At 38.2% G+C, this 21083-nt stretch overlaps 1 protein-coding gene across 5 annotated transcripts in view; it reads left to right on the plus strand.

Moving 5' to 3' along the window:
- Positions 1-20393, plus strand: part of LOC122563169 (membrane cofactor protein-like) — a 58696-nt gene extending 38303 nt beyond the window's left edge. For 4 of the 5 annotated variants that reach the window (XM_043716663.1, XM_043716662.1, XM_043716660.1 and 1 more), the window contains 5 exons: positions 7706-7768; positions 12267-12296; positions 14419-14494; positions 15407-15477; positions 18109-20393. In XM_043716663.1, the coding sequence (XP_043572598.1) occupies positions 7706-7768; positions 12267-12296; positions 14419-14494; positions 15407-15455 (218 nt within the window). In that variant the 3' untranslated portion in view covers positions 15456-15477; positions 18109-20393. The remainder of the gene's footprint in view (positions 1-7705; positions 7769-12266; positions 12297-14418; positions 14495-15406; positions 15478-18108) is intronic. The other variant, XM_043716661.1, reaches the window with a different exon arrangement.
- Positions 20394-21083: the final 690 nt, after the last annotated feature.

Genomic DNA, 21083 nt, shown 5'->3' on the forward strand with positions numbered 1-21083 from the left:
AGAACTATATATACAAGAACTACTTTCTCATAACTATAAACTATTACTCCTAAAAAAAAAACAAAAAAACAACTGTAACACCTTGAATGGAAGACTCTTTCCCCCTGCCCATAGGGGGCACTAGTCCTACCCATCCCCTCCACAGCTCCTTCAAACCTGACTGTGCCCTAGCCTTAGGCCAGGGAAAAAAAAACAGGGAGATGATCCTTAATTTAACAGAAAAAAAGACAGTCAGGATGAGCATTCCACCTATTCCTGCCTTCATGTCACCCCTACTTGTGACTAAAAAAGAAACAGAACAAACAAAAAGGGGAGATGACAAAGAACATCCACAAAATTTCCCATCGGAAAATCCAGTCCTTTTATAAAAGGAACCAACTTATTCCAAGTTTCTTTTTTTCCCTTTAAAAAGAAATTATTAGGGAGAAAGAATGGAATTTTAAAAAAGGAAAAGATGGGGAAAGAAGGAAAAGAGAACAAACATTAACTGTATTCTTCTGGCCAGTCTGTTTTAAAGTGTGTACAAAGTTTTTAGCTTTATCCACCATGTCAAATGTATAAACTGAGTCCTCGTGGCTGACTCGGAGCACTGCAGGGTATCTCATGGAATACTGGTTGCCCAGATTCCTCAGCCTCTTTAACTTCATTGAAGGACTTCCTCTTTCGAATTAAAGCTGCCGAGAAATCCTGGAAAACCTGATTTTTGACCCCTTGTACAGCAGTGTCTGCGGATCATTTCCCAGTAATCTAGAAGCTTCTATCACTTTTTGCTTGCCCTTATACGAGTGGAAGTTCACTAGAACCGGGCGGGGGTGCTGCACTGGCCCTGACCTGTGCACTGTAACCCGATAAGCCCTTTCAATCTGAAGCCTGCTGGACTCTGAAGGCCCAAAAACTTTGGCAGCCAACTTCCACCACCTCCTCACCTTTTGGGAGCCCAACAATTCAGAGATTTATCCTCCGACCTGTCTTTGAGATTGTCGACATGGTCTCGCAAGTCCCATACCCCTCACTCCAGCAAATGGATCCGACTGGATGAGGACTCCATCGCAGCTTCCGAAGCCTTTGTTCGACCTTGCACTTCCTCCAGCCACTCCCGAAGGCACTGGATCTCCTGTTCATGCTTCTGCAGCATGGATGTGATAGGTTGGACCCGGGTACTAATCTCCCAACGGATCTCCTCAATCGCAGCCCCAAACTTCAAGCCAAGTCTCTCCATCACCACAGCCAATTCCTGAGAGTCTATCAGGTCCCTGGAGGGTTCAGGAGCAGCTGCTGTTGCTGCGGTCTCTGCTATGCCTGGTGCTGCAGGGGAGTGTCCTCCCTGTTGCTGTTTGCTCAATCCTTTTCCCTTTGGCATCCTTCCACTCGCAAATATTAACAAATGTGTTCTGTAGGGTTTTAAACTAATTCCACCACAAGTTGGCCAAGGATGGCAAAAAACACTGGTATGCCTTAGCTGTTAGGCAGAGCTGTCCACAGCAGTTCTACAGAATCGCTGCCATCTTGCCAAGTCGCGCACTCATTCTTTCATGGGATGGAGGTGTCACTTACTAGGCTAGTGTTCATTGCCCACTCCTAATTGGGGCAGTTTAGAGCTAACCACCTTGATTAGATTACTTAGTGTGGAAACAGGCCCTTCGGCCAACAAGTCCACACCGACCCACCGAAGTGTGACCCACCCAGACCCATTCCCCTACATTTACCCCTTCACCTAACACTACGGGCAATTTAGCGTGGCCAATTCACCTAACCTGCACATTTTTGGATTGTGGGAGGAAACCCACGCAGACATGGGGAGAATGTGCAAACTCCATACAGTCGCCTAAGACGGGAATTAAACCCGGGTCTCTGGCGCTGAGACAGCAGTGCTAACCACTGTGCTGCCCACCTTGCTGTGGTTGGACTTTGCATGTAGGCCAGACCAGGTAATGACAGATTTTCTTTCATGAAAGAAATTCACACACAACATGGGGCTTTTGTTACAATTAACAGTGGTTACATGTACATTAGCTTTGGTTGAAATTTCAAACTTTAAGGGATTCAAATTCCACCATCTGCTGAGATGGAATTTGAACCCACACCCCCAAAATATTAATTTTGGGTTCTGGATTACTACATTAGTGATGTTACCACTGTGCCACCCCTCCCCCTCCATTTTGGTCAGTGGGCACTTCCGGAATGTTAGCGTGGGATTCGGCGATGATAATTCCTTTGAAATGTCAGGAGATGGTGATTGCCCAGTAGCTTTGTGAGACTGAATGGCGAAGCACTAGCCCTAATCATGTAGTATAGGGTCCTTCACCATTTTCAGCCTGTCAGATTGAAAATGCAGGCTACTTATCCCTAGTATTGCTGCTTTCTGTTAACCAATCTGAATGTTGTTAATATTATCTATAATTCCTCCATGAGTCTTTAGCTTATGAGTTAACCAGTTGAATGGTACCTTATTGAACACCATTTGGAAATTGAATACACTTACCTGTTCCCTTTTTTTAAGTGGTATCTTATTAGTTTTAAAAGACAAGTGACAGGGTCTCTGAATTGTTGGAACAACAGTTATGACTGTTATGATGATTCAAAGTTAATCTTCAAGATGGCCTATAATTCTGACAGACAGATTTGGAAGTGAAGTTGGGGTCAGTATTTTATGCATAAAATACTTGATTAGGCTCAGCTGTTTCAGGCCAATTATCAACTAAAGAATTTTTTTTTTGCAACTCATTTAGTTGAGTATTAGAAATCGAAGTCCAACAATGAAGATGATCTCCAAGTACACGAAGTACACTAAGAAGTGTTACTCTACTCTAAGCAAAAAAAAAACTTGTTTTTAAAGTAGCAGGTGATCACTCAAGGACCTTAGCAATAACTTAATGGCACAATCTACAATGTCCTTTGCTTTATGCACACCACATGCTTTGAAAAAAAATCTTTTAATAACATGGCTTTTCAGTTTTTGATTTGCTTTTGTTTTAAAATGAATTAGCATATCACAACTGATTGAACTTTTATTAATAAATGAGTAATAATGCATTTCTAATTTGGGAAAGTGCTGATTCACAAGCTGCACTATTCCTAGGATTGCCACAAAATTCAACAATTTAATCAAATCACAAAGAACCTGATTTATCTGTCTGGAATCAAGTTCATAAAAAACATTGACTAGGTTTCTGTATTTAATAAACAGTAATTCACATTACAAAATAATAGCTGTTTATTTATATTTAGAATTTAACTACATGAATACATAGCTCTACCAGTCAAGAATCTACCCCCCTTTTAAAATCTCTACACATGCCAGACAAACACATTGGTTTCATGGATTGAAAGTGAGGTTGGAGAGAAACCGCTCTCAGTATCAGACCTTCAGCTTCTTTTGAGATGTTCATTTTGCGTGCCAGGGCCTTCAATTCTTTTAATCTCCTTCAGACAATTCCTCTTTTACATCCTGTGAAGGAGTGATTTGATACACTACTTACTGATTAAAAGCAATAGCTTACAGCAACAGGTAGAAGAAAATAAAGTGGTTTTGTAATTTTACTGTGTACGTGCATACACACTCCCTGACTTTCCAGCAGTCCAAAAACAGCCCCCCGTCTCTGTTGTTTACATCCACAAGCTGGTCAGCTGTCCAGGAACCACTCAGGTTGCTATTAGGCTGATGACTTTTAGCTTCCATAAATGATTTATGCAGTTGTGACCAATCGGCTACTTGTTGCCAGCCAAACACTATTGTGTCTAGAAATATAATTTCCCATTATTTAAACAAAGTAGCAGTGTGAACACCACATATGCAGTTCAATAACTTTTTTTTAAAAAAGGTGCAACAATTGTTTCCACAGTGCTTTGTTTTTAGAATAGTACTTTTTCCATTTTTAGTCCAAACAAATGTACAGATTATGGTCGTTAAAGCATTTCTTTAAAAAGAAAACCTGATCTGTATTGATTTCCAGAGATCAATGTGTAAAATGGTAAGGTCAGTCAGGGAAATGTTCTTGATATGCAAATATCAATTTTGCTACATAGCAATGCTGTAGTGCATGAGTTACTTTGAATGAACTGCATCATCCCCTTGTTCAAAGCTTACTAAGGCTGCTGTTGTATTGATGGCAATACTTATGTCAGTTACAGGGGGAATCATCAGTTAAAGCTGTGTGAAACTAGTTTAAGCAAATTGTCAGTTCCCAGAATTGGGTTTCTTTGTAACAAAAACAAATTTCTAGAAAAACTCCCAAGTCTGGCAGCATCTATGGAGATAAGAGTTTCAGGTCCAGTAACTCCTCTTCTGAGCAGTTCTGAAAAACTGTCCCCAAAATTTTAAATCTGCTTTCTCTCCATTTGCTTCTAGATCTGAGTTTCTCCAGCAACTTTTATTTCAGATTTCTAGCACTTGGATTTCTTGCTTCATTTTGGATTTGAGTTTGTTTTTCTGGGCAAGAAATGTTCAGTGTACAAGTTGAATTATTGGATCATATGTGCAGCATTATGCATCCCTTGTTGAAGTAATCAAGTAATCAGAATTCCTGTAACTGTACAGTTTGTTAAAAATGAAGTGTAAACCCTATGTTTGTCACCCAAAGTGCACTTAGGTACAACAATCCAGAGAAGATTTGCTATGAGAATTTGGGGTATGGAATGAGGTTGCCTCTCATTCTTAACTCTATTGAGTTACAGACTCTCTGTACTCAACCTCTCGTAAGTCAGTATTCACAGCCCATGGGATGAGAATTTTTTTCTTTACAATGGGCATGAAGGTTTTGAAAATTGGAATAAAACCTGATCAGCTAATTTTTATGTATAAATATGCCTAGTTCCAATTATCCAGTAAATCTGCCTGTTTAATGTCCTGGAAAATTAACTTCGGTATAGCAATTCTATTTGTTGCCCTGATGTGTTTAATTTGGAGCCCTTTGAATTGTTTTTTCCCTAATTTGTAGGGTAGATTCTGCCATTAGATATATTGTACTTTGATGCAATTGTGACAAAATATGTACATCTATCAATATAAGATGACCAGCACCTAAGGCGCAAGTCTTAGGTTATGTTCTCACAATCTAAGACTAACTTTTCCTGCAGTTATTCCATGAGTATTTTATTTTGACAATTTTTTTTTTGGTTACCTAAACTGGTTAGGAAAACTGTTTAATAGCTAAATTTATGAAAATTTAGTTTTCTATTCGTAAGCTGTCTTCATTTGTATAGTTCCCTAATTCATTAAGCATTGCCCCATTTGCACAATCTTATAGACCTTTCTGACGATTAAATGTAATATCTGTTTATTGTGCTTGTTATATAGATCCGAAGGTTGAGGCTGTAGTTACCTGCTTTATTAGAGACGTGGTTACTCTATAATTGGCTGAAACACCTGTTAAGGAGGAGGAAAAAATTGTCTAGGATCTACTTTCTGGTCCTTCAGCCCTCTGTTGTTTCACAGGGTGGTGCAATCTGAAGCCCATCAAACCTATACTATTCCATTCTCATCCATACGCCTGTCAAGTGATCATTTAAATGCCTGTAAAGTTGGCGAGTCTACAACTGTTGCAAGCAGTGCATTCCACGCCCCTAATATTGAGTAAAGAAACTACCTCTGACATCTGTCCTAATCTGTCCCCCTCATTTTAAAGCTATGCCCTCTTGTGCCATCCATCACCATCTGAAGAAAAAGGCTCTGATTATCTATTTGATCTAACCTCCTGATTATCTTGCATGTCTCAATTAAGTCACCTCTCAACCTTCTCTCTAATGAAAACAGCCTCCAGTCCCTTAATCTTTCTTTCATAGTCATAGAACCCATCGGTCCAACCCCTCCATGCCGACCAGATATCCCAACCCAATCTAGTCCCACCTGCCAGCACCTGGCCCATATCCTTCCAAACCCTTCCTATTCATGTACCCATCCAAATGCCTCTTAAATGTTGCAATTATACCAGCCTGCACCACTTCCTCTGGCAGCTCATTCCATACCCGTACCACTGTGAAAAAGTTGACCCATAGGTCTTTTATATATCTTTACCCTCTCCTCCTAAACCGATGCCCTCTAGTTCTGGACTCTCCAAACCCAGGGAAAAGACTTTGTCTATTTACCCTATCCATGTCTCTCATAATTTTGTAAACCTCTATAAGGTCACCTCTCAGCCTCCGCTCCAGGGAAAAAAGCACCAGGTTATTCGACCTCTTCCTATAGCTCCAATCCTCCAACTCTGGCAACATCCTTGTAAATCTTTTCTGAACCCTTTCAAGTTTCACAACATCTGATAGGAAGGAGACCAGAATTGCACGCAGTATTCCAACAGTGGCCTAACCAATGTCCTGTACAGCCGCAACATGACCTCCCAACTCCTGTACTCCATATTCTGACCAATAAAGGGAAGCATACCAAACTATCTGCTGCGACTCCACTTTCAAGGAGCTATGAACCTCCACTCCCCTTGTAAGACCTTCTCTCCATACCAGGCAACATCCTAGTAAATCTTCTCTGAACCCTTTTCCAAAGCTTCTACATTCTTTCTATAATGCAGTGACCAGAAGTGCGCACAATGCCCCAAGTGTGGCCGCACCAGAGTTTTGTCCAGCTTTGGCATGACCTCATGATTCCGAAACTTGATACCCCTACTAATAAAAGTTAACACACCAAATGCCTCCTTAACCTTGAATCAGTTATTGATTGCATCAGTGAGTTTGGTTGTTAATTCATCATTCATATTAGGCGAGAAAGAAAAAGCAAGTATATGATTTTTGTGTAAGTCCTCTCTAAACATTGCTCAGTGTTGTACTAAAGAGTTTTAATACAATATTGAAAGCAAGTACAGACAATTTTATAATTTCCATGAGCTTTCTCACATGTTAAAACTCAAGTATCCAGTTTAACCTTTTGATTCATTGGGTGGTTCTTGTACATCATGATGACTTTAGTCTGTTCACTGCTCCTTCAGAGTAATTTTAAAAAACAATCAATCCATGACAAAGTACTTGTGGCATAATATAAACAAAGTTGATTTCTGGAGAAGTTAGGAAACTGACCTGCTCACTCACTCATGTTACATTCTCATGGGTAGTTTCTGAACACAAACAATGTTGTGAAATATGAAAGGGTTCAGAAAAGGTTTACAAGGATGTTGCCAGGATAAGAGGATTTGAGCTTTAGGGAGAGGTTGAATAGGTGGGGGCTGTTTTTCCCTGGAGGTTCAGAGGCTGAAGGGTGACTTTACGGCGATTTATAAAATTGAGGGGCATGGATACTGTGAATAGCCATGGTCTTTTCCCCAGGCATGGGAGCCTAAAATTCGAGGGCATAGGTTTAAGGTAAGCGGGGAAAGATTTAAAAGGACCAGAGGGGCAGCTTTTCCATGCAGAGGGTGGTGTGTGTATGGAACGAGCTGCCAGAGGAAGTGGTGGAGGCTGGTACAATTGCAACATTCAAAAGGCACCTGGATGGGTATATGAAGAAGGGTTTAGGGGGATTTCTGCTAAATGCTGACAAATGGGGCTAGATTGGAGTATCTAGTCAACCTGTTGAATTGGACCAAGGATCTGTTTCATATTGTACATCTGACTATAATGAAACTCTGAAACAATAAATAAATGCTATTTATGTGACCGGCAAGTGTGTGTGTGTCTTAACCCTCAATTTCTTCGTTCCTTTTTTAGCAGTTTTCTTTTAACATATCCTTTTGAAACACATTTTAATTTTTCCTCTGTCATCCAGCTGTTTTGACCACTGTTTCGACTAAATCTTGGGCCGATGTTACGATCAAGCCTACCGCTGAAGGTAAGTCTGTTTCCAGAACTTAATTGAGTATTCTTGGTTTCATATCTAACTAGAACTTACTTTTCTATATTTTAGTGCATATTTGCGCTGCCATCATGCAGAATGCAAATTGTTTTTAGCGATTGCTTTTAAAGGAGTCTGACACTTCCATGAGAAATGTGAATGAAGTATCAGAATAGAAAAAACTATTGTAGACTCTTGTCTTAAAATTGCATCTAATTGTTTTTTGGCTTTAAAAAAAAAATTGACTTTTACTATTTATCTCAGAGACTGCAAGATTGAGCCCTGTGGTAGAGAATTCCAAAGGTTTGAATTAACAAAAACTTCCTCTTTAAACTAAATGCCATCCCCCTTTTTTAAAAAATTGTGCCTGTGACTCTGGACTCCCCTATCTCTAAACTGTTTTGTAGTTTTCAATGAGATCATCACTCATTCATTCTGCTAAGCTCTTTTATGGCATACTTTAGAGTCTTCTTTTGAATTAATCCCTTTTTGGATCTTTCACTAATTTTATAATTTATCCAAATTTCTCCAGTTTGTTTTCTTTATTTTTCATTGATGCCCTTGCTCAGTTTTTTTGACTGTTCATCACACCGTTCCTACAACTGAAATCCCTTTGCAGCTGCATCTATTTGAATTCTCTTTGGGCTGTAGAACTGGTTTCTAAGTTCAGGTGGGTGTTGCAGTTGTAATTTAGGATCTGCTGGTCGTTCTGGATAAATCAGTTGAAGTTTCATCAGAGAAATTGGGAAGAGGAGTAAGCCATTCAGCCTGTCGAGCCTGCCTCAGCATTCCATACAATCATGGCTGTTCAAACTCTTCAGTGACTCTCATCAACTCCATTTCCATAATCCTGTGTACTGTTGGTAAATCAGAAATCGATCAACCTCTACCTTTTTTTACACATTCTCCAAGACTGAGCCCTCTATGGTAAAGAATTCTGAATGTTCACAACCCTTGAGGAAAATAACTGTTTAATCTTAAAACAAGTGCCATCCTCATTTTTTTTTTTCTTAATTGTGCTCAGGATTCTACACTCTCCAACCAGAATGTCTACCTATCTTTTTTTTTCTGCTTTTGTAGGTTTGAATGAGATCAACACCTCTCGTTCATTCTCCTAAACTCTAGTGAATACAAGTATAGCTTGCCCAACTTCTCCTCATAAGACAGTTCTACTATACCAAGAATAAATGCCATCTTGGAGTCTCATTAGTACCAGTCTGTCCAAATTGATAAATCCCCTGTGACTTGGTCTTCCTCCCCTCCTGGACAACTGAGCTGCTCAAGATGCATCTAATGTGGTCTGACCGCACTCCCTTAGGGAAGCAACACCTTAATTAGCTTCCAAAACACAACTGATTTTTGTGAGCAGGACCTCTGGGGACTCCTGCACATCCTGCCTGCTTCTCTTTGCATTTTCTGGATGTTGGTTATTTCTTTCCCACTTCCAGGCCTTTATATTGCAGTGTGACCACCTCTTTGCATAAGCACTCCATGCAACACTCTTGTGACCCAGATAAAGCTTCTGCAGCTGAAACAGAACCTGTACTTGTCCAAAACGGGTGGGTTTGGGTTTAGGGTGAACAGGGAAAGGTTTGAGGAGGACCTGAGAAGCAGCTTTTTCCACACTGTGGTACATATGTAGGGGCAGGCTGCTGGGGGAGGTGGTGGAGTCTGGTGCTATTGAAATGTTTGAAAGACATCTGGATGGATATATGAATAGGAAGGATTTAGAGGGATATGGGCCAAATACTGGCAAATGGGACTAGCTCAGTTTAGGCTATCTGGTTGGCATAGAGATGGACCGAAGGGTCTGTTTCCATGTTTCCAAGTCCATGACTGTCTGTCAAGGGTGTCTCTTAGATGTTACTGTTATGCCTGTCTGCCCTGCTTCCTTTAGTGCATCCTGGGTGCTTAATGCTCTGTGTAACAAAAAAAAACTTGCCTCTTGCATCTCCTGTTAAGCCCTTTTACTTTGGATTAGTGTCCCCTGATGGTTGGCATTTCAGCCCTGGGAGACAGACTCCATCTGTTTATTCTGTCCACGCTTCTTGTGATTTTGTAGACTTCTATCAGAATTCCTCTCATCCTTTGGTCAAGTGAAACCAGGCAACATCCTGGTAAACTGTTTCTGTACCCTCTCCAAAGCTTCTACACCATTCTGGTAGTGTTGTGACCCAAACAATATACAGTATTCCAAATGCAGCCTAACAAAAGTTCTATACAGCTGCAGTGTGACAATTTTTAAGATCTGTGCCCTGACTGATGAAGGCAAGCACACCATAGACCGCCTTGACCACCTTTTTATTCATTTGTGTTGCCACTTTCAGGGAACTGTGAATTTATATTCAAAGATCCCTTTGTATGTTGATGCCTGCCAAGGGTTCTGCCATTTAATGTAAACCTTCCTGATGTAGACCTTCCAAATCCATCACCTCATTTGTCTGGGTTAAGGTCCATCTACTGTTTCTCTGCCCAAGTCTCCAGCCTATCTATAATCCTGCTGCATTCTCACTGTCTGGAGCTCCCCCAATCTGTTGTCTGCAAACTTACTAATCAGGGCACCTACATTCTCTTCCAGATCATTTATTTGTTATTACAAACAACATTCTCCACTCACAATGAATGCAGGCTCTACATAATTGGTGAGACCATGTCAGGAGGATTGTATGCAGTTTTGTGGGCTACTTGTATGAGGAATGATGTTCTGGCTATGAAGGGAGTACAGCAAAGACTTCTTTGCCTGGGAATGGCAGGACTGACAGGTGAAGTGACTGGATTGGTCAAGGATAATATTCACTAGGGATTTGAGGAGGGATCTTTTTTTAAAAACCTATAAAATTCTAATGTGGTGGAAGGTTTGAGTTGTAGGGAAAGGCTGAATAGACTGAGGCTGAGGGGTGACCTTAGATTTATAAAATCATGAGTGCATAGACAAGATATTTTCCCTGCTATGGGGGAGTCCAAACATAGGGCATATGTTTAAGGTGAGTGGGGCAAAATTCAAAAGGGCCTAAGGGGAAACTATTTTTTTCCCATGCAGAGACTGGCGTGTGTATGGAATGAACTGCCAGGAACAATGGTGGAGGCTGGTATGATATTTAAAAGGCACCTGAAAGGTTTAGAAGGATTTGGGCCAGATGCTGGCAAATGGGACTAGATTAATTTAGGATATTTGGTTGGCATGGATGAGTTGACTCTGATCTGTTTCTGTGCTGTATAATTCTGATTCTATGCCTATGACTGTCATAAATCGAGAATACCATTTGGGCCTATGACTTTTCATCTATTATAGACCATACATTCTACCTGACTGAGTTGCGCTGCCATGTCTTCCCTTCCTCCTATTTTGTGTTGGATTACTTATTATGTATTTTTTAATTATACCTGACTTTTCCTTAATCGTGGTGTTTCAGTTACATTCAAGAATAACTTAGTAATTTAAGGGGAGTCCTTTTAATAGTTTCTTAATTAATGTACTGATCGGTAGTTAGAAAGCACCTCCCTATCCTTCGCCAAATATCTACTCCGCTTTTGGTAAAACTTGCTTGAAACACCTCTTGTTCCCTCTGCACCAGTGTCCCAGATATATTCAGTCAGCCTTGGTTTCTATCTCCTGCACACTGACCATACCCTTACTGGAAGACACTATGCAAACTTGAAGCGCCAAATAGTCTGCACTTGTGCCATAACACTCGTGACTCTGATTCCAATGCCAACTTTCAAAGAATCTTTTTTAGCAGGGTCTTGATCTGTACGTAGTGTAAGATATATTAAAAAGTACAAAATAGGACTAGATAATTCATTCTTTTTGAGCTTTTTCCACTAGTCAGTATGATCATGTTTATCCTATTCCCACTTTCTTTTCATACCCATTGATTCCCTCAGTCCTCAGAAATGTATCTTAAACTCTCTTGCTTGAAAAGGTCTCACTTGCCTTCTATGGCAGAAAATTCCCAGACTCACCACTTTGGATGAAGAAATTTCTCCTCACCGCAGTCCTAAATGGCTACCCTGTTTATTTTCTTTTAAATTGTGACCCCTGGTTCTGGATCCCTAATGAATTCCAGGAATGTGGAACAGTATTTTTAATGGATGCTGCAACAAGATCCATGAAGCTGTACCTTTAGAGAAAACTACAGCATATATGGTAACACACCAGTTAGTTCAGTTTGCACCCAAGGAAGTGCATCTAGATCAAGTTTCAAACGTTCTAACTTATACCAAAATGAATAACAAATAGACTTTGTTTGAATTTTTGAATTGATATATGGGAGCAAACTTTTAAAAACTGCTGTGTCAATATGTGTAGTATTGACCCCTTCCAACTTATGAAAGAACGAATAGTTGTACCTATGTGCTGGCTGAATAAAAACTGTTCTGTTAACCAGAAGGATAATTATGATTTGAAGAATTGCTGTGCAATATTATATGCTTTAAATAACTTATCTTTTATTATCAACTTTAAATGTTTCTTTTTTTGTTAATCTTATTGCAGCATCGACACTAAGTACAGGAGCAATTGTTGGTAAGTTGGTAACTTAAGTCCTGCACTTTAGTTGTTGTCAGGTTTACTAACTCATCAGTTTGTATATTGTTTTTTAAAAAAAAAATCTGTGTAGTTTTATTTATGGTTTGTGGGCATCACTTGTCACCATTTGTTACCAATGTTTAGTTGTTGTTGCTGACCTGACCATTATAGCTGACCATTCTGAGAACCAGACTGCTGTGAATTTGGAATTGTTTGGGCTAAAAGAATTGAAGTTGCAAACCAAACCCACCGCACGCACGCACACACACACCAGATGAAATGGCCATAGTTGCAGGGATGCGTGCAGATTAATCGACGTCGGACAACCCACCTAACTCAAACGAGAAACCAGAATTTACAATCAATAAACAAAGTGTAAAAAGTAAATCACAGCTGAGGCTAACATTGAATATTTGCAAATTATAAAAACTACAGCTGATGGTACTCTAAAACAGTAAATGCTACAGGCACTCACTGGTCAAGGAGCATGCAGAAAGAATAGATGTTCATATTCTGTCTTATGGACTCTTGTCAAAACTGGACACTTGGCTAAACCAATTGAGAATTCTATGGTGAGTAATCTGGCATGTGATTCATTGAAGATTCTTCAGTTTGCAAGGCACCCATCAGGAGTATTATGGATTATTACTTTAATGATGTTGGAGCTGCACTCCACTGTCTAAGCTGGTCCTTTCTTTTTTGTTTAAAAGCTGTTCCTTTTCTCAAGGATACTGTCTCCTTGATTTTTTTTTTCAGAAGAGTCATAAAACGCTGAAATGGCTGGGTTTGGTACAGAGATAAAAGGATATTAAGAGGCCTTTTCTGTTTATAGGTTAACAGGTGAGACATTAGACCAAAGCTTTTAGGTTTTTAGAAGTAAACTGTATTAAGAGGGCGTGGCCAGCTCTCTGAGCAGATCAGTCCAGAACTAGTTAGTCCACAGGTTGCTAAACACTCTTTCTGCCCTTTTTAATTTCAACTTGTAAGCATCTGTTCCACTTTTCAACGTTTTTTAAGGGGTTTGCTTATTGAGACTTGTATATATTCAGAACAGCATAATTAACTCTAATTTGAATGGGCAGAGTTCTGTAGGGTTTCTTTACGGTGTTTCATTATGTAAACTTCTGAATTTTTCTGTTTTTAAAACCTACTTAACTTACTCTGGGTAATTTTCACTGTACACTTAACCAAAACAAATTGCAAAGTTATGTTCTGGGCTGACTGCTGACTGTTTGAGTGGTCTGGCCTAGTCCATAACCCAACCAAGCAAGAGGCTTGAAACAGCTCATTCGATCAGTGTCCTGTTCACTACTAGTGCATGCTGGCAGCAGCATACAGCATATATAAGATGCACTGTTGCAACAAGTCAATTATCCTTACAAACCCATGATCACTCCTACCTAGAAGGGCAGTGGATGCATAGGAACGCCACTTGCAAGTTTTACTTCAAGTCTCTCTCTATCTTGACATGGAACTAAATCACCAATCTTCACCATCATTGACAACAACATTGACCAAATGGACTGCATGGTTCAAGAAGGTAGCTTACCACCATCACCTGAAGGGCAATTAAGAATAGGCAACAGATGCTGATTTCCCATCAAAGAACATAAAAAGCAAAAGTAATTGACTGAAGAGTGGTCGGCAAATTGAAGAGAAATTTCTGTGCAAATTATAATCTGGAGTGCAATCCTCAAAGAATCATCAAAGAACAAAATTTTTAAAGGGAATTTGATAAACACTTAATTGGTAGTGTAATTGGGGCAAGATGCAGTGGAGTGATTCCACTGGGATAACTGTCAGAGTTGGGGCAGTCACAATGGCCCAGATGCCTTCTGTGCTATGTCATTCTTTGATCAAGGAATGGAAGACAACTTTATCCAGTTTGATTTTAATTTGGTGCTATGAATACATTTTAAAATGGAGAACAAAGATGTGGAAATACTGTACTTAATGTTTTGTCATTATTAAATGTTTGTGCTTCATGAGAAACGAGCCAAAATCAATTGAGACTGCTGAGGATTTATGGAAATGTTTTCCAGATTAAGTAATTCAATTGAGATTTTTTTGTACTGGGATTGGTTTTCTTATTTCAACTGTTATCTCGTGTATTTTTAAGGAATTATTATCGTTATTATTGTTGCTGGTATCATCATCGTCGTCATTGTTAAATGCTGGTGTAAGAAAAAAGAAGGGTAAGACCATTTTCAATATTTATTGAATTACCATTGGGGCTGATGGGTTATAAACACATTGCATAGTGTCTGTTTTTTTCTTTCCTCATATACTGTTCCTCTCTTCCATTATTTCACTTGTGTTGAAAGCTACTTCGTTTACAGAATAAAAAGGGCTTTGGAAAAATAATTCTAAAATGTATGTAACCCTCTATGGGAAGGGGCAATTACATTACTGCTGATGTGTTGTTGGGCCATACATTTTTGTTATCTATTTTCTGTGTGGGGTAGATGGTGGAATAGATTCTTTTTTATTATAAAAAGAATCTCAAACTGCAGAATACTTTGCCTCCCATCCCCTTACAGCATAGATAGTTTCAAGGTTACAGGTCTCCCTTTTTTTACAACAAAAAAAAATCAGTAGAGCGTTTCTTTTAATAATTCAACCTAAATTTCTTGTATGACAACTGGGAAGTTTCATCAGCTGTGAAGTGCCATGGGAGTTCTGCATTTGGGAGGCATCTTTTTAAATGCACTTTTTTTTCCTTCCTGTCTGTGTCCCAGTCGCCATTCTTTTTTAAAAATATTTGAAGCTTTTTGTATCAACTTTGGGGTAAAAGGATGCAGAAAATAGTCTTAACTCTGTTAACTCTTAAAATGATTGTGTGAAGCAAGACAACTTTTTCTCTGCTTCCCTTAAAAGCATATGTAGGGAATTATTGAGTATCATAGATCACTTTTCTGAATATGGATCTACGATGTTTAGTTCTTGCAAGTGAAATTGAATTTAGCTAGTCCAAGTAGTGCTGACAATTGCAAATGTTTATTTGTCCATGATTTCTGTGCTTTGTGTGTTAATTTTGTTGAAATATTAAACAATTGTTTTTCTATCCCATTATTATTTCATTTTTGCTTGTCATATTACCATTCCAGACAATATACCACTCCTGAGAAAGTTGTTCATGAAGTCCAATTATGCTGACCCCTAACTAAAACTTAGAAAGGTATAAATTTTAAAAGTCTTCAAACTATTTTCAGTCTCTTCAGAATTGTTGTAGTACACTGTTTAGGTGTTTATATTTGGACATATTCAGAGGTTATTGTTTTAGCTTATTTTGTATAGATTGAGGATCATCTGTGAATTCCTGACATGAGCTTTTATGGTGTAAGTTATGTTGGATGTAGGAGAGATGGGGAACATTGATCTAAATGTTGTTAATGTAGGTTTTTAAAAAGGGGGATTACATTTAACTGAAATTCTTTGAAGAAATGAGAGCAAACTCTCTGGTATTTTGACATGGAACCTTATAACATGACAAAGTTATTTGGGCAGTGTCATGGTCCAGGTAGCAGATTACTTTAAAACACCAAGTTAAGGGAAGATTCTTGGACTTGACAATTCAATTCACAGTTCTGAAAACTTAACCGATCTCAAAATCTCATTGAAAGAATGAGATTGTTGGTGTAAGATTGCAAAAAAATGATTGCTTTGGTGACTGAGGGGATGTTTTGGCAGTTCTACTGTTTACTTATTGGAAATTGAAATTCATTCATAACTAACTACAAGCAGTTGACAGCATACAAAAGTAGCAGAAGATTTCAAGAGGCAGCAATGCTAAATGTCAGTGTTATATATGGAAGCTATTACATCTCCATGATACTACCCAGTAACAAGATTGTACAAGAATAGTCAACAACACTCGGAGGTGAGTTTTAAAAAAAAAAAAGCTGATGACTTCTGGATTGGCTTGGGCAAAAAGGAATAGAGGAAAGCATTGGCAAATCAACAGCTGCAGCAGGGCCAAAGGGATAATCTGTCAGTGAACGAAAGAGGAAATGCTGGAAAATCTCAGCAGGTCTGGCAGCATCTGTAAGGAGAGAAAAGAGCTGACGTTTCGAGTCTAACTGATCCTTTGTCAAAGCTTTGACAAAGGGTGAGTTAGACTCGATGTGTTCTCTTTTCTCCTTACAGATGCTGCCAGACCTGCTGAGATTTTCCAGCATTTTCTCTTTTGGTTTCAGACTCCAGCATCCGCAGTAATTTGTTTTTATTTTAGTCTGTCAGTGAGGTGTACTTCGGAACTTTTGAATTGGATTTGAACCTCTATTGAATCAATGACTTTAACTGTGAAATGGTGAAAAAGGTGTGCTTGGATTTGAAGTACTTTGAGGAAAGGGTTTAGTAATGGCTGGTTTAAGGGTATGTTTAGAGAAGAGTACTTTGAGTGGGAAAGGATTACATTCACAACTAGCCTGTCAATCAGAAGACAAATTACATGGGTATAGATGAGTGAACAGGAGTTGGAAATCATGGGCAAAGTGAACTTGTGGGCATGAACAGAGGTGGGAGGAAAAGCTTGTGCAAGATGCTGGTTCAGGGTGAAGAAGACCCTTTGTTTGCAGAGGTAATAGAGAATATGGAAATGCTGACTAAAAAGTGCACAGCTGCTTTTGGTGATCCTGGCAGAGGCAGGGGAGTCTTTAAGAAAGTTGGCTGTGGAGAAAATAAACTAGGTGTTTGCATTGCTTGTCAAAATAATCCCAAATGACTTTTTTTAAGCAAGCAAGAGTGGAAAATGAATAATCAAATTGGATCTGCCTCTGGATGGCTGGACCAGTTGAGCAAAGTTGCTCATGGGAATAATGAGATTATATAAGTAGACTGGTTGGACAATGAAGAGAAATTAGAAGGAAAAGATCACTTTCATTAAATCTCTTTTTATTTTGGATAAAAATTCCTTTTGAGGATGCAGTGAATGGATTATCAGGAAACCTTAGATTGTGTAGCTGATTACAAGGCGAGTGTGACCTAGAATTGCCTCTCCAGTTCCACTCTGCAACTTGAAAATGTGCTGTAATAAGTTGGTTCTCCAATTTGTGGGCATTCCTAAACCAGTTTATACACTTCCAGATACATGCCACATTATTTCTTTTAAATTCCTCAAGATTTTCCTTAGTGATACTAAGCTTACTTTATCAACATATATTCAGAGATTGCAGGACTATGGTAGAAAAACTAAGGTGGTCCATCATCCCTTATACCCAAGGTTGGGAAGAAAAATTGTTTTTGTTGAGCATCTTTAATGACCATAAGATATCCCAAAGAATATGTATTACTTTTTTGAGAAAACTTAACAGCATATATATTATATACAGCAAATTCCTTCAATACAATAACACTTCTGTTGAATTGAACAGATGTTGACTGGCACTATACAAGGAAAGTACTGGAGAAACTCTGGTCTGATAGCAACAGTGGAGAAAGAGACTTAACATTTTCAGTCCAGTGCAACTTCAGAACTGAAAGGGGCTGCAAAGTTTTTCTGTTGAGGGGCAGGAGGAGCAAATAAACTGATGGCGAGAATACCTAGAGCAAAAGACAAAGGGTTACTAATGGTGATAAAGAGAAATGTAAAATTGGTGTAAATCGTGAGTGAGAGAAATTGGATCTGCTCTTGAAAGCAAAGTCAACATGATGGTTGAAAGCTTGCAAAGAGGGAATGAACTCCTAATTCCTGTTTATTTTCAGAGGCTGTCAGATGTAATGTGTATCCTTTTTTTGACCATCTTACAGATGTGCTGCATTGAAGACTTTGTTAATTAACTACTTTTTTTTTCTCTTGCCCATCTCTCAGGCCAATATGAATGGTTCATCACGTGGGATGTGTCTACTTCTGCCTTGTCCTAATTTCCTTAATCTTGTCCGTGGAGCAACTGGACCTGAACAAATCTTCACACTAGTGTATAATCTACAACGAACACTGTTTCCACAAAAAAACTGTCTGTACTGAATTTCTTTTCTTTTAATGAAAACATTATCTGATTAGCATTAGACGAGCAATGTGGTCACGATAACAATATTAATGGAAACACGTTCCATCCTTAAACAAAGCTCTCTCACTATTTCCTCCTACTCATGAGTTAAAGTTTACTGAATTTTCTTCCTAATTTAATCTCAATTGTCTTTATTCTGCACTTTAAAGCATTTGATGCTGATTTAAGTTTTTTTTAGAAGCAATGGAGTTGATACTAGTCTTGACAAGTGTGGTAGAGGTATGAGTATTGCAGTTGAGTACTTTTGTTAGTGTCAATTGCTTAAGTTTTTTTTGTGGAGGTGCCAGTATTGGACTGAGGTAGACAAGGTCAGATGTCACATGGTTCCAGATTATTTCAAATGGAAGTTGGTTTGAAACTAAATTTCAAAAATCTGGACTATAACCAGGTGTCATGTGATATCTGACATTTTTAAACAATGACCCACAACATTAGAAATTTACTATAAAAGTACTTAAATATAGATTTTCTCATCATTCACCAAAATCAGAATATCTCACTGAACAAGCTACTTAAAGATCTTTGTGGAAAGACCGAACAAAAATAAACATTTTGTCAAAAGTTCAGCCTTGTGATTTAAGTATTTTTCTTGAATATTTAAGGAACAAGCACTACCTCCTTGAGGTCTGTTATAATTTCAGCATCTATCATTTGAAGAGGCCATCTTCCTAACTACAAATCTTGATTCTTTAAAGTCTTCAGGAATTAAATTCCATAACAAAGTTGTGCTCCTTCCTAGAATCTAAGCTTAGGCACTGGTTTGCCATTCAAGTTGAAAAGAACTCTACAATAACTATCTCTAAATTGAGCTTGAGTACATGAGTAAATATTGTTTTAATATACATTTGACTGATTTTTAACGTCAGAAAATGTTGAGTCCAATTGTTTTTGTCCAATTAAGACAAATATCCCCTTTGAGAAATCGGATGTTTTTGGAAGAAATTTAGAAATACAGTGGAAACGCTTGTATGTTCTGAGTTTGCACACTTCATTTTAGAGGCCATAATCATAGTTATACTATTAAACAACTTCACATAGCAAAATCATTGCCAGGAGCAAGAATGGTAAAGGTGAGGTGACATTGCTTACTTTTACTAGCATTGATAATACATGTAGACTTAATTTAGTATAACTCCTGTTCTCGCAGAGGCAAGTGAACTCTGTTTAAATCAAACTCAGCATGATTACTAAAGGTATCAATGTAATTTCTGGAATAATGAGGCCTCTATTTCTAATTGCCAGTCACCATGGATAAACTACAGCAACTCTACATCAGACAAAGTATTAATCAACCTAAGAAGTAAAATATTGAAGTTGACCTTTTAAAAGATCATACTTTGACCCTAGCAGTTGTATCACAAAGATTGGCTGGAAGCTAGTTGTGATTACTGGTTGTTTATGTTGCAAATAATTTGCAAATCCTTTATTTTGAAAAGGAATGTGAAGGATTATGATCTGTATGATATTTGATTTGATTGTCCAATAACTTTCAAATTTTCTGCATGTTTGTCGTGGAATCTTTAATTTTAATAACATTTTGCAAATTTCACCTTGCATCTGAAGGCTGAAAGAAAATATGCTTTACACTCAAATGCCAGGACTGTTTTCTAGCTGGTTGACTATTTGAATGTATTGTATTTGCGGTCCCATCAATGCTTATTGGATCACTAGCCAACCTAGTAATTATTGATAAGGAATAGAGCAGCTGTGGGCTTGTGACCATCTGTTACGTTAATGTTGCACTATAAATACTGTTATAAAAATCTTTTAAGATAAAGATACAAAGTCATTCTAAAAAGATTTCATAACATTATACAACAGTTAATCTTTTGCAGTTGAATGATCAATTGACCAAAGAGTGTACCTAAAAAAAAACAATCCTTTCACATACTGAAGGAACATGTAAATTGAAATGCAGTTTCAAAACCCTTGTTAATATTCCAATTGCTAATTTCTTAACCTTAATAAAATTAGAGCTTTTTGCTCTGCTTGTATTTCCATCATGTGTATCCTGCTTTGTACTGTCACTTTGTTTCTTTGGTGTTTTGATGCACCTGTCTAATAAAGTGGTGAAGCTTTGTTCTGATTTGTTCTGTCTTGAGTGCTCTTGTATCTAAAATAAAACTTGAACAGCTTTGTATTCTAAAATTTTTATCCATTACCTAGTTACTATCAAACAGAGAATTGCAGCTTTGCTTAAAGTAGATTCTGCTGGGTGTGGATTTAATGCAACATTTGATATTAACTTAACCAATTAATTGATTAGCTATTGCATGACATGTTAAATTTAGCAATATTGAGGGGAAATTGGAAATCAAACTGAGCACTGCTAAAGCTTTGTATCTATCATTCTTCCTCAACCATCACATGGTAAATATCCACCTTATTTAGTTTTCTCAATCCTAATCTAATCTGTACTGTGTATAATTAGAAGCATGGTGTTTTTATTATCCATGCTTCCACAACATTTTAGCTCTGAATTATTTGGAAGTTTTAGTCTTAATCCTGTTTCTGATAAATAACTGCACTCAATTTTATCAGCTTCCGGCACCATTGGGTAAAGACAGCAAATTCAACTGTTTTCTGCCTCACCGCTGATGTTGAAGGTTATTCCCTTCTTTGTTTTTATTGTTTTGGCTACTAGATGGCTGGAGCTACATACAATGAAATCCATGCATTTGATGGACTTGCAAAGTGAACATAATGCTATTACAACAAATAGTAAAATGGTGTTACCAATACTTTGTTACATCCTACTGAATCCACTAACTAACTA

This window comes from Chiloscyllium plagiosum, chromosome 26 (assembly GCF_004010195.1).
Source record: "Chiloscyllium plagiosum isolate BGI_BamShark_2017 chromosome 26, ASM401019v2, whole genome shotgun sequence".
Taxonomy (NCBI): domain Eukaryota; kingdom Metazoa; phylum Chordata; class Chondrichthyes; order Orectolobiformes; family Hemiscylliidae; genus Chiloscyllium; species Chiloscyllium plagiosum.